Here is a 12,927-nt window from a genome sequence, read left to right on the forward strand (position 1 = left end):
CAAAAGCACCAGAGACCTTGGCTCAGTCACTGTCCCTGTCCTCCTCTCACTGAGCCAACTTGAGAAAGCTACTCTGCTTTTCAGCCTTCATCCCCTTTTCTGTAAATGAGAAAATCCAACTGGTGACCCCATGGGTCCTCCCGCCATAACTCACTGATTCTGTGTACACGAGAGCTTGGCCTCTCCTACCTGACTCTGAGCTCTCTGTGGGCAAGAGCCACTGTGAACAGTTTCTCCCTCCCTCTCCCAGCTCTCCTCACCCCCAGGAAGCGGCGGGGGGGGAGGGGGGCATCTAGCACGGGCTTTTGGAGTCAGACTAGACCCAAATTCAGAAGCCAGCAGCAGGGCCTCTTAGCTCTACGGCTCTGGGTGAGGTCCTCCCTTCTCTGAGCCTGCCTGTTCCCTGCTCATGTGGAGAGAGACACAGCCGCCCCACGAGGGGCTGTAAGCTCCAGGGGAGGCCCAGCTGTGCACTGCAGCGGGCGCAGCGTCTGAAATAAGGTCAACGCCCCATGTGCTTTTTCTTCCGTCAGTAAACCGCTGACCTCAGAACTCTTAAAGGGCCTCCCCTCTTTTGGCTATTGAAAACTCTTGGGGTTGTGGCTGGAATCAGTTCTAATTATCTCTGGGGGGCCTAAGGAAAGGAGGAGGCTGTGAAGGAGAGTCCTGGGAGGCGAGGCTGAGCCCTGGGTGGGGAGGCGGAGGTGGGAGGAAAGGGCTGGCGGGCGGCTCAGGACTTACTCTTCGGTGAGGATGTTGATGGGGTACAGGACGGGGATGCTGGTGGTGGCCACGTTGTTCCCCAAGATGTCTGAGTCCTCATTGTCACTGCGTGGGGGCAAGGCAGAGGGCAGTGTTAGGAGAAGCGCGTGGCCAGGACCGCGGGGCCGTCTGCGAGCCGGGGCAGCGGTGCAGCGGGGGCCTGCCTGGGGCCTGCTCACCAGCTCACAGTGGCGTGCAGCTCGACCGAGTCCCCCCAGGAGCTGTTCAGCAGCATATGAAACATCACCTGGATGGCAACCTGGCAGGGAGGAGAGGGGAATGAGGAGGGAAGCGCCTCGCGGCCCCCACGCCCAACTGCTGTGAGACCAGGGACCCCTGTTACTGAGCCCCAGAAATAGGTGTTTTGTCCCCATTGTCCAGATGAGGAGACAAAGTCCCAAACGGCGGAGTTGAGTGTAAGGTCCCAAAATGAATAACCCAACCCCAGGTTTGTCTGATTCCACGGTCCAGGCTGTCATTCCCTTTGGGGTAGGAGGAGTGAGGGGCTTCCTTCCCCATCACCCGCACCCTTCCCTCCCCACCTCAGCCCAGAGCCCCCGGGCGGTTTGGCTCCTCGGGCCTTGAGGCACTCACCCCGCTGCCTGCTTTAAAGATGGGAGAGCTCACATTGCAAGAGAGGGTCCTGGTCAGAAGCTTGGATACCCGAGGGAGCTCCTCGCAGCTCACAGGTATCTGGCTGTGGGGCTGGGGGGGGAGGAGAGAAGGAACGGACTTCTTGGTGGGCAAGGCCAAGGTCCCGGAGGCCACCAACCCTCAGGGCCCAGCGCCCCGGCTCCGTCCCGGCCTGGGCACATTGTCAGAGGGGGGGGGCAGAGAATCGGGGGCACAGCCAGAGAGGCTTCCCCAAAGATGTTCACCGCGATGCTACGTGTGATTGTGAAAATCCAGAAGTGATCAAAGAGTTCAAAGAGCTAGGAACGGTTCGGCGCGCTGTTCGATCCCAGGCGAGGGTACGAGGAGATCCACACAGCAGCCATTTTAAAGTGAGCTTGAGCCCTGATCCTGGGCTAAGCAGCACAGAACCGTTCATCTTCATCACCGTCTGTGAGGACGGATCTCAGCCTCAGGTCGGGGCGGGAATTCGATAAGGAGACAGAGGCTTGGGGAAGTCCGGTGACTTCCCCGGGTCCCACCCTTGGGTCATCTGGCAGGGTTCTGGTAGGAATGTGAACACAGGTCCGCCTGACTCCGGATCTCGAGTTCCTCATCACTCTACCAGATGCCCCGTGAGGAAGCATCTAATGTTGTTGGATGAGAATAATTCAATGTCCATTGACAGATGACCGAATAAACAACATGTGGTCTATCCATTCAATGGAGTATTATTTAGCCTTAAAAAGGAAGCAAATTTGTACTTGCTGTCACATAAAAGCACCTCACAGACACCATGCAAAGCGGGGAAGACAGACATAAGACGACAGTATCGTATGATTCCGCTTCTGTGAAAAATCCAGAACAGGCAAATCCAGAGAGACGGAAAGTAGATGAGAGATTACCAGGGGCAGAGGGTGGGGAATGGAGAATTACTGCTTGTAATGGATCGAGAGCTTCTGTTTGACATGATGGAAAAATTCTGCAAACACATGCCGGTGGGACAACATTGTGAATATTCTTTTTATTCTTTTTTAAAGATTTTATTTATTTATTTGACAGAGAGACAGCCAGCGAGAGAGGGAACACAAGCAGGGGGAGTGGGAGAGGAAGAAGCAGGCTCCCAGTGGAGGAGCCTGATGCGGGGCTCGATCCCATAACACCGGAATCACGCCCTGAGCCGAAGGCAGGCGCTTAACCGCTGTGCCACCCAGGCGCCCCAACATTGTGAATATTCTTAACGCCACTGAATTGTACGCTTGAAAAGGGTTAAAATGGCAAACTTTCTATTATATATATTTTATCACAATAACCATTTGTTTTAAAAACGAGGAAAAATAACCAAATGGAAAGCAAAATGCCCATCTGTAAAAACAAGTACAGAATGAATGAATATTCGACGTAATTTATATGTATGTGCGTAGACACACAGTGGGATAAACACCAAAATATTGTTTTTTAAGATTTTATTTATTTATTTGACAGAGAGACAGCCAGCAAGAGAGGGAACACAAGCAGGGGGAGTGGGAGAGGAAGAAGCAGGCTCATAGCGGAGGAGCCTGATGTGGGACTCGATCCCATAACGCCAAGATCACGCCCTGAGCCGAAGGCAGACGCTTAACCGCTGTGCCACCCAGGTGCCCCTAAACACCAAAATATTAAAAGTAGTGACTGCTGGGGCGCCTGGGTGGCTCAGTCAGTTAAGTGTCTGCCTTCAGCTCAGGTCATGATCCCGGGGTCCTGGGATCGAGCCCCACATCGAGCTCTCTGCTCAGTGGGGAGTCTGCTTCTCCCTCTCCCTCTGCCTGCCGCTCCCCCTGCTTGTGCTCTTTCTCCCTCTGTCAAATAAATAAAATCTTTAAAAAAATAAAAAGTAGTAACCGCTGAGTTGTGGGAGTAGGGGGTGACAGTCCTCTCTAAACTTCTCTGTGATTTCCAGCTTTCTGCGGTGATCGTGTATTACTTCTGTGCCAGTAATTGACAAAAGTAAAAGTTGTATTTAAAACAGCCTAGCCCCCCCCCCCCCCCCCCCCAACAAAACACACAGGTCAGCTCTAGGAGGGAAGGAGCCAGAGCTCACTAAATCTGTGTACACCGTTTTGGTCACCAGATCCACGAGCCTCTGTCACAGTCTCTTCTATGTGGCCCGCTCACTAGCCCTGCGGGTGTCCCCAGCCTCCCTGGTGGCAGGATCTGAGGCCCACTGAGGGTGAGGGGGGCCATGAGGCCGAGAACCCGCCTGCCGACCTAAGGCTTCTGCACGCCAGCTGCTGCCCACAGCTCCAGGCTGTGCTGTCTGCCCGAGGCTCTGCCAGGGGAGCAGAAGCTGTGGGGACAAGCGTGGCCCCGGGCAGGCCCTGCCTTGGCGCTTACCTTGAGCACCTCCACTTTGCGGAAGGAGAGTCCCTGGGGGAAGCTCAGGTTGAGGTGGACCCAGTACGCGTCTTCTTTCAAGTTCTTCAGCATCAGCTCCACAGAGAGGCTGGCTGAGGGGGTCAGACGCAAGACTCTGGATCTGGGGGCAAGAGCAGGGAAAAGTTACAGGGGCCCAGGTGAAGGAGGCAGGAGCAGAGGTGGGGGCTGTCCGAACTGAGGGGTCCGCTAGGCTAGAAAACTGAATGCACCAAAATCAGCTCCCATGCACAGGCTCTGAGTGATTCGACCTCATCTGATCCTGACAGGCGTGCCCAAGGGACTGGCATTCCCAGAGAGGGAAACGAAGGCCCACAGAACAGATCTAGTGAGTACAGATGGGGGTTTTTGGAGTCGAAGCCCCCTGTTCTTTCCAGGACCCGGGAGTTGCCTCGGGAAAACACCAGGTGGAAGAGGAGGGCGCAGGGGGCTGGAGGCCTCACCCTGCAGAGGAGAACGACAGCTCTAGGTTCGCTTCACACTTCTTGTCCTCGCCGCAGTTCTTCTCAAAAGGGATCTGAAAGGCCACGAAGAAAGACTAGGAGGCCCAGGCCCCAGACCCAAGAGGGAGGGACCCTGGCCTCTCCAGCTGCCCCTCTTGCCCTCTTACCTCCTTGGTCTCCGCATGTGGCGAGGGTCTCAGGATGAGCTGTACGTCCTTGCCCTGCTGAGCAGTGGGAGGGCCGGGAGAGAAGACAGGTTAGTTGAGGCAGCAGAACTCTCGAAGGAGGGCTAGAGGGGCTCAGAGCTTGGGGCTCAGCTGGGCTGGCTTGGTCGGCCCCTCTCAGGAGCCAAGGCCCGGCCCAGGCGGCACCTCGCCCTCCTGACTCGGCCCCAAGGCCACCTGTGCAGTCCTCAGATGGCAGCCCCTCAAGGGAGGCGAGACTCAGGGTGTCCCCTGGACAGGGGAACCTGGCCCTGACAAAGCAGCTCCAAAGCTCCTCCTAGCCCACCTCCTTCCCTGGGCTCGTCCGCCTGTGACTAGCTCTTCCTGTGGTTCTCCTCGGCAGACCCCAGCTCCCCCCAGAGCAGCTCTCCGTCTCTCCTCAGATCAAGGCCAGTTTCCCCAACATTTCTAGGGCTTCTGCTCCAGGCCAGCCCTGTGCTGGGCCCTGGGTACACGCACCAGAGAACAAAAGAGACACACTGCCCGTCCCCCCTGATCGGGGGGGTGGTGGGGGAACGACCAGCATCTTCGAGAGTTTGATGGGACAAGTACGGGGTATATTCAGAGCCTGTAGGAGGGAATCCTATGCCCCACCTGGGGATCAGGGAGGCCTCCTGAAGAAATGGATCTCAACTGAAATCTAAAGGATGAGCTGGAGAGAGCCCGGCAAAGAGAATGGAGAGGGAGGAAGGGAGGACGGGCTCCCCGATGGCCCGAGGCTAGAGACTGCGTCTGTGCGTGCAGCAGGAACACGCTCAGACCCGCCAGAGCGCTGCGAGTCGGGGGCAGGAGACCGCAGCAGGGTCCAGGTTCCCCTGGGCCTTAAAGCCACGTTTGGGAGTTGGGACTTGATCCTGAGGGTAATGGCTTCATAGAAGTGTTCTGTGAGTTATTAGCTGAATGTTCTACAAAGACTCCAGCCTCCTCCACGCCCAGGCCACCTGCCAAACAACCTCCAGACTCTTCCTTAAGGGGCTGGGGTCCTGGGGCCTCTGCTGACTGCTCCCACCCACTCTCAACTTGGATTCCCTCCACTCACTAGACCACAGCCAGCCCCCAAACAGGCATCCGGGGTCTCTGCCTTGCTCAGTTGTCCTACTGGAAGCTAAGCCCACCTCCTCCTCTCCCTTGAATGTACCACCACACCTTTCCTTACGCTTCTCCCTTTGCCTCTCCTCAATCCACTACCCAAAGTCGACTCGTTCTGCCAATGACACTTTCCCCAGGAAGCCCTTCTTGGCAACTGTGAGCTCAAGTCTCTTTTTTTTACCCTGAGTTCCTACTCCACGCAGCTTGGCTTTAAAAAAACAAATCAGTAGCAACGGCAGAGACTGCTGGTTGTCTCCATACATCCTTCCTCACCCTCTGCCTTTAAAACAGAGCCTCCCGTTTATCTGGTCGCACGGCCAGCTGGACCAGAGGCTGCGCGGCTCAGGCTCGCAGTTAGGTGTGGCCACGTGACCAAGTTCTGACCAATGAGATGGACGTGTAAGCATCACATGGATTTCCAGGCCCTCGTCTCAAAGGGAAGCAGGTGCTCCTCCACCCTCCGTCGCACGCCTGCTGTGCTCCCAACACGCACAAGCTCTGGCGTCTTTGTTGCCTGTGTTCGCAGGATGCCTTCTCTTGGAATGGCCACCTCCCCGTCTCTACCCGGGGACTTGACGGGGCGCCTCTTAGGCAACGGACATGTTGCCTAAGATTGAAATCAGCACGACGCATCTAGCCTGACCACACCCTTATCACGGCCCGTCCTGTCTGTTGGCATGTCCGACCTCCGGAGCGGACCGTGAAGCCCTTCCGGGTAGGGACCATGTTTTCTTTAGAATAGGGCTTAGCACAGGCAGGCGCTCAACTTCCCTTGAGCGCAGGGTGAGCGTCGGGCGGGCGGGGGCCTTGATCTTGGGTGAGCACCCCACCGTTCCCTTCAAATCTGGGGAGCGCAAGCAAGCCTGGGGGCGCGCTCAGCGCATGCTGCCAAAAGCCAGGAGCAAGAGGGCACTTAGTCAGGTGCTCTCGCTCTGGGAGAGGCCTCGCCATGTCCGCCTTATTTCATAGATGGGGGCACGGTCCCAGAGAGGGACGGAACCTGCTCAGACATTCATGCCGGGGGGGAAAAACAAAATCCGCATCTTTGGGGGGGGCTGCCTCAGGCTCTTTCCACCGGATCCTGCCGCCTTGAAGCTAAACCACCAGCTGAGTGTCAAGCAGAGGAGGGGAAACCTGGCTTTGGGCCTGGGTGGGGAGTGTGTGGTCCAGCAAACGACCATAGTGTTCTCCTCTTTTACATCCTGATGGCCCCCCAATTCGGCTTTGAGGACACCACCTGCTTTCAACTGAATACGCTTTGGTGAGAAGGCTGATCAGGGAACACTGTCCTCCCTGGAATGTGCCCCTTGAGCCATGTTAGGATCCTGGTGATGGCTGAAGCTGATGCTGGGCGGTAGAGTCTCCAAAGGGGCCGTGTTCTGAAGAGTCCATCCATTATTCCCTCCCCTCAAGAGCCCCCAGAGCCTTCGCTCTGGTTCCCCTTCTTCCCAGTCTTGCTTTGCCAAATACAAGCTCCCGAACGCTCCTTTCTGCTGAAGTGAGCTGTGTTTGGTTTCTATTGCTTAAAACCAAAGATTCCTCTATAATACAGTCTTGCTAAACTGAAATTCTACTCTCCCCAGTTTCCTCTCAATTCCCCTAAGTGATCTCTTCTTACCGCATGTTGGTCCCCCGGTGTCCCTTCTTCCTCCCAGAGAGAGTAATTTAGGGAGACGTTGATGGGAGAGATGAGGTCTTGAATGCATACCTGAGGGTGATGACAATACCACCTGTGCTGTGAGTTTAATCTTCCAGTTAAATGCTCACCTGGTTCATACTTTACAAATGATGAGATTCTAGCATCAGGTGTTTATAGCATGCCCAGGGTCGCTTCTCAGCACACGTATCTCCCTCAGCCCCAACTCCCACGGCAGACATCGCCAATCAACCACCCCACTTTTCCCATTGAGTCCTGACCAAAGCCCCTGAATCTGTCAAACTGTTCTAGGCAGCCATTATCGAAGGTTGCACAAGAAAAGAATATTCTAGAATAACTAGAATATCCTAGTTCCTTGAGAACAGGGATGGGCCTTGGCCTTTTATGCTATTACCAATCCCTCACACTGGCACTTCATAGGCACCCAAATCATCTTCACCTGAACTCCTTCACCAACCCGAAGACGCAGGCATTATTATCCCCACATTAGAGGTGAGGAACATAGGTCAACAGAGTTAATCCAAGCTTCCTAAGGAATGGAGCTAGGAAATGAGCCCAAATCTGTCCAATTCCCAAGTCCCAGGTCTTCCCATCATGACACACTACCACTTCTGGCAAATTTATGTTGAAAATTTCTAGATCTTGTGGGGGTGTGGGGGTGTAGGGGTGGGGTGCAAGGAAGCAGAGGGGCACTGAGTGCAGGTATGAATGAGCTAAGACAGTGAGTGAGTTCATAACTGTTGATACTGGGGGATGGGTATTTGGGGGTTCACTGAGCTATTTTTTCTGCTTTTATATGTTTGAAATTTCCCCATAACAGAAAAATGTAAAATGAACTTCAAAATCTTTTTGTTTTTAGAGGGGGGATGAGGGACAGAGAGAGAGGGAGAGAGAGAATCTCAAGCAGAATCCATGCCAAGCGCGGAGCCCGACGTAGGACTCGATCTCATAACCCTGAGATTCTGACCTGAGCTGAAATCAAGAGTTGGATGCTTAACTGACTGAGCCATCCAGGTGTCCTCGAACTTCAAAATCTTATACACCAATCCCATACCCAGTCTCATTAAATATTTAAGGGACCAGGATAATTTACCATCAACCCTACTTTACACAGGACTGTTAGAAGCAAACCGAATTTGGGTGTCTCAGCAGTTGCTCAAACTGATATTAAAAGAACCTTTTTCTGTGATGAATGGTAATAATAAATGACCATGTGTACCTGGCAAACAAGGACGCACTGCCATGACTGAATATTCTGTAGCTATTAAAATACTTATGAAAAGCTGGGGAGCAGCATTAATATATGATGTGTGGAAAAATTACAGGAAAAAAATGGGAAGTACTTCCTAATGGTAACTATGTTAAAACGCCCGTGTCCATAGATTAAGGACTAGAGAAAATATGCTAATGGTATTATTACCACTATCATAAGAGGAAATGGCAGTGTAGAGAGACCCAAGGGCCCTGTGACCCAGCTGGCCGGTGACCGAGCTGATCCTTGCACCCGCTGCTGCCCGTCGCTGCGGTCAGCTCTGCCGCCCCCGCACTTCCTAGGGCAGCCCCGATGGCTCCCTTACCGGGAAGTGGAACCAGAACTTGGTGCAGGACAGGTCTCCAGTGACTGCTGTGTTCCCACTGAGTTCATGTCTCCCTCCTGGGAACAGCCCCCGGCTTCTGCTCCGGTGGCCGTCCAGCTGCAGAGTGTAGGTGAGGTTGGCAACCAGGAGCCCTGGGCAGGGAGAAGAGGCAGAAGTTGAAGGGTGGGGGACGCTGGGCCCGTAAGCTTGCATTTGGGGTGGGCAGCTGCTCTGGGGAGCCGGGAAACGGCACTGACCTTGAAATTGGACGGTGACAGGCTTGACCTGAAAACAGACTGTGATGTTAACTCCTTCTTTCTTCTTGTTACTGGTTGAATAGGAGCATTCCACCTCCTGCACTGGGATCTCCGCCGGGGAGAAGGATATCTGCGTGAGGATGTCCACCACAGGCCGGGAGCTGCAGAGCGGAAAACAACCGACGCTCTCCCTGGGCCTCAGCAGCACTCCCAGTCAGACCGGGGCTCCTTCTACCAGCATCCAGAAGCCTCTCCTCCCCAGAAGCAGACCTCAACATCACGGTCTCCTCGACATAGTAATAATAATGGGAATTCATGAGGGCTTCCCAGTTCCTTCTAGCGGCCCTCTGACCCATTTTCCATACGGAAGAGTGAGCTTTGGTGGTGGCTGGGGGGTGTTACCCAAGAAGCAAGAGACAGAGACTCCCAAGCAGGCTCCACGCCCAGGGCGGAGCCCACCACAGGGTCCAAGTCACGGCTCTGAGATCATGACCCCAACGCAAGTCAAGAGTCAGATGCTCAACCGACTGAGCCACCCAGGGCCCCCGGAAGAGTGAGCTTTGAGAAAGAGAAATCCTATCGAGCTAGTTCCAGGCTTATAATGCTTCACTGATGCCGCACGGCGTTCAGAATAAAATCCAAACTTGTTACTGTCCGCGTCGCACAGCCTGCCTCCCCCGTCCTCTTTCCTCCCACGAGCCTGGCTCCTTCTCTTTTCCCAAGTCCCACTTCCTCAGAGAGGCTTTTCTCGGCCACCCAATCTAGAGGCAGTCTCCGCTACTCTTCTGTCTCTCAGACGCTGTTCGCTTCCCTCACGGCACTCACCACGAGTTGTAATCACCTACCTGCGTGCTTGATTTTTTATTGATTTCCCCACATACACACTCTGTACCCAGTGCCTGGTTTGGTATTTAAATCCCAGCACGTGCTCTAGTCTACTCACTATATGACGTTACACGACGCCTCGGATAACAGGAAGACAGGGGAGAGGCAGGAATTGTCACCATTTCAAAGACGAGAAACTGAGGTCCCGAGGAGCTAAGAGACTGGGGTAAGACCACCAGTACATGGCAGAACTTCAGCCCGAGTCCAGGTACCAGGTTCTAGAGCCATCACGGGATGTTCCTTCTCTAGAGGGTTTAATGTCAGATAGGCCTGGGTTCAAATCCCAGCCTGTCACTGAATTGTCGCCATTTAAACCAGAGAGACGTGAAGGTTATGTAGGAAGAGAACCTCTCTGACAGACAGCGTTGGGGGAAGACCAGAGGAGTCCTCCTACGTGGGTAGCCGTTCAAAGGACGGGAGCTGAGATTATCATCAGTTCCTTCTTACCTGAGCACAATCACCCGGCCCTCAGCTCCCACAGCCACATCTGTCAGGCCGTCTCCTCCGAGGTCTTTCACCCCATGGATGGAGCGTCCAAACCATCGAATTCCTGAGAACACCTGGGTCCCTTCTATCCGCTGAGACCAAGAGAAAATTTTCTGCTAAGCTAGGGAGAGGACAGGCCAGAGGGTGGGAAGAAACAGGCTGGGCAGTGGGGTCCGGGCTTGGAGGCTTCTAGGTGCCTGGGAATGGGTTTGGATCGGCAGGCGGGATGCCTCTCACCTGGCTCGGCTGGGGGCTCAGCCCCCCGTGCTGCCCGTTGAAGACGTACACGGCCCCCTGCTCCTCCAGAGGGGCCCCCACCGCCACGTCCACCAGCCCATCCCCGTTGATGTCCGTCAGGGCCGCGATGGCTGCTCCAAATCGCCCAAGCGGGTAGCCAGGATTCCCCTGCAGTTCTGAGACCACTTCGAAGCCCAGCTGGGAAGGAGCAAAGTGACAGGTCCCACCTCAGTGGCTCAGCAAGAGTTTGCAGGGTGCAGCACCCAGTGCATGAAGAACGCTGAAGAAGGGTCGGATGTGGCCCCTCACAGAATGGGAACAGGGCTGCAGACGGACCTGGGCTCAGGTCCCAGCTCCGCCCCTTGCTGTCTGGGTGACCCTGGGGCTTTGGAAGGTGACCCAGTCTTGCTGAGCCGCAGTGCTCCCTTTTATGAAGGAAAGCTCAGAGTTCCCCAGAAGGGGACTGTGTGAGGACCAAGAGAGGCATCCTGTAAATAAAAGGTTTGGCCCTGGGCCTTGCACACAGCCTACCCTCCCTGAGCACGAGTCAGCTCTCGTTTGTCGGTTTTTCTAAAGGTCTGATTCACCATGCTCAGACAGGGAAAGACTTTCAGGATAACTGGGACCTGGGTCGGCCTGGGAATCTGTTTCTCCTACCCCCTCCATTCCATGTCCTGGTCCCCACCTGTTTTTTCTGGTAGATAAACACCCGGCCTCCTCTCTGCTCCGCATAGAACAAGGGCGCTCCGATCAGCAGCAGCTCTGTCTCCCCATCTTGGTCCATGTCAATGCCACACAGCTCGCCACCGAAGTAAGAGCCAATCTGCAGGGAGAGGAAGATGTCTGAGGAAGCCCTGTGAGCTGGACCCCTCCTCCCCCCTCAGCTGTTCCATGTCCACCTCACTCCAGTCCCTCAAATGCAGGTGCAAGTCCTGGACCCCCCCTCCCCGTGGAGCCTGTATGAGTCAGGACAAGGTGGGCGCTCTAAGGTTCTGTTTCTTAAACTGGCAGGTGGAGGTGACAAAGCTTACCTCGAGGGAAGTCCCCTGTGGGGACTGAATGTGACAGTGCTTGCACAGGGCCTGCTGCACTGTGAGTGGATGAGTGCGTGCAGACGGCAGGGAGCGCGACCAGTGTCCTACCAGTCCCTGACCCACGGATGCCCCTGGGGCCGTGCTCACCTGGCTCCCGTCGATTTTCTGGACTTGGTTCCAGTGTCCTGTGACCTTTGCTTCCTGGAACAGCAGCACCCGCCCCACATGCTGGTATCGGGGGGCTCCAGCGGCCACCAGTGAAGGGAGCCTTTGGAAGGGCAGCCAGGTCACTGTGTAACCTGAAGGGGGTGGCGGAGAGAGAGAAAGATTGAGAGAGAGAGAGAGAGAGAGGGAGAGAGGGAGGACAGCGGATTGGAATTAGAACCACAATGGCTGCTGGAAAAAGGTAAAACCCAGGGACAAAAAGGGCAGAGACTCTGGGAAACTGGGTTAGTAGCAAAGATGCACCGAAATGATCGGAGGACCTGCTCCGGAGGAAAGCAGCCGTGTGCTCCGAGTGGCACAAATCCCACCATCTTGCTCCAAAGCTGCATTTCTCAAACTGCGGCCAACACACAGGCCCAGGGAAAAGCAGCCACAGACGCCAGGCTGCCAGGAAACAGGGTGCATCTTCCTGAGCCTCAGCTGACCTGAAGGTTGGGAAGGGAGACTACACTATTTAAGAATAATCAAATAATGGGATGCCTGGGTGGCTCCATCGGTTGGACATCTGCCTGACTCAGCTCAGGTCATGATCCCAGGGTCCCGGGATCCAGCCCCAGTTGGCCTCCCTGCTCAGTGGGGAGTCTGCTTCTCCCTCTGCCTCTGCCCCTCCCCCCATTTGGGCCCTCTCTCTCTCAAATAAATAAAATCTCAAAAAAAAGTGAGATATATTGGTAAGAAGAATGCAAAATCTGTATGAATATTCAAAATAAAGCAGGAGACTTGACCACATTTTGTTTAGAGTTATCCCTTCGGGCCATCTTCCTAGTCCACAGCCTGCGTGTGTGCAGCGAGGCTTCTCCCCTGGGACACCTGAGGAAATGCGCAGGAGACTGGACCAGGGATTGCACTGAGCCAGGACCCACCCAGCAGGAACGCTCCGAGTCAGGAGACGACTAACTGACCCAGTTTCATCTTCTCAGCTTAGGGTCATTGCAAATGAGTGACAAACACAGAGCCAGGAGAGGAGGGGCGAAGAGGCTGAACCCCCTTCCCATTTATCCGTGCACATTCCTGGAGCCCTGGGGTT

The 12,927-nt window shown here is 54.9% G+C and overlaps 1 protein-coding gene across 2 annotated transcripts in view; it reads right to left on the bottom strand.

Moving 5' to 3' along the window:
- Nucleotides 1-12,927, bottom strand: part of ITGAL (integrin subunit alpha L) — a 45,994-nt gene that overhangs the window by 10,355 nt on the left and 22,712 nt on the right. Inside the window, exons 12-24 of one of the 2 annotated variants that reach the window (XM_040635079.1) lie at nucleotides 11,823-11,974; nucleotides 11,327-11,464; nucleotides 10,642-10,839; nucleotides 10,366-10,496; nucleotides 9,034-9,194; nucleotides 8,777-8,928; nucleotides 7,161-7,250; nucleotides 4,397-4,450; nucleotides 4,230-4,303; nucleotides 3,748-3,889; nucleotides 1,357-1,467; nucleotides 942-1,021; nucleotides 742-828 (exon numbers count right to left, since the gene is read on the bottom strand). In XM_040635079.1, coding sequence (XP_040491013.1) covers nucleotides 742-828; nucleotides 942-1,021; nucleotides 1,357-1,467; nucleotides 3,748-3,889; nucleotides 4,230-4,303; nucleotides 4,397-4,450; nucleotides 7,161-7,250; nucleotides 8,777-8,928; nucleotides 9,034-9,194; nucleotides 10,366-10,496; nucleotides 10,642-10,839; nucleotides 11,327-11,464; nucleotides 11,823-11,974 — 1,570 coding nt within the window. Of the gene's footprint in view, nucleotides 1-741; nucleotides 829-941; nucleotides 1,022-1,356; nucleotides 1,468-3,747; nucleotides 3,890-4,229; nucleotides 4,304-4,396; nucleotides 4,454-7,160; nucleotides 7,251-8,776; nucleotides 8,929-9,033; nucleotides 9,195-10,365; nucleotides 10,497-10,641; nucleotides 10,840-11,326; nucleotides 11,465-11,822; nucleotides 11,975-12,927 lie in introns of both variants that reach the window. The other variant, XM_040635078.1, reaches the window with a different exon arrangement.

The sequence above is a fragment of the Ursus maritimus genome, unplaced genomic scaffold (assembly GCF_017311325.1).
Source record: "Ursus maritimus isolate PB19 unplaced genomic scaffold, ASM1731132v1 scaffold_2, whole genome shotgun sequence".
Lineage (NCBI taxonomy): Eukaryota > Metazoa > Chordata > Mammalia > Carnivora > Ursidae > Ursus > Ursus maritimus.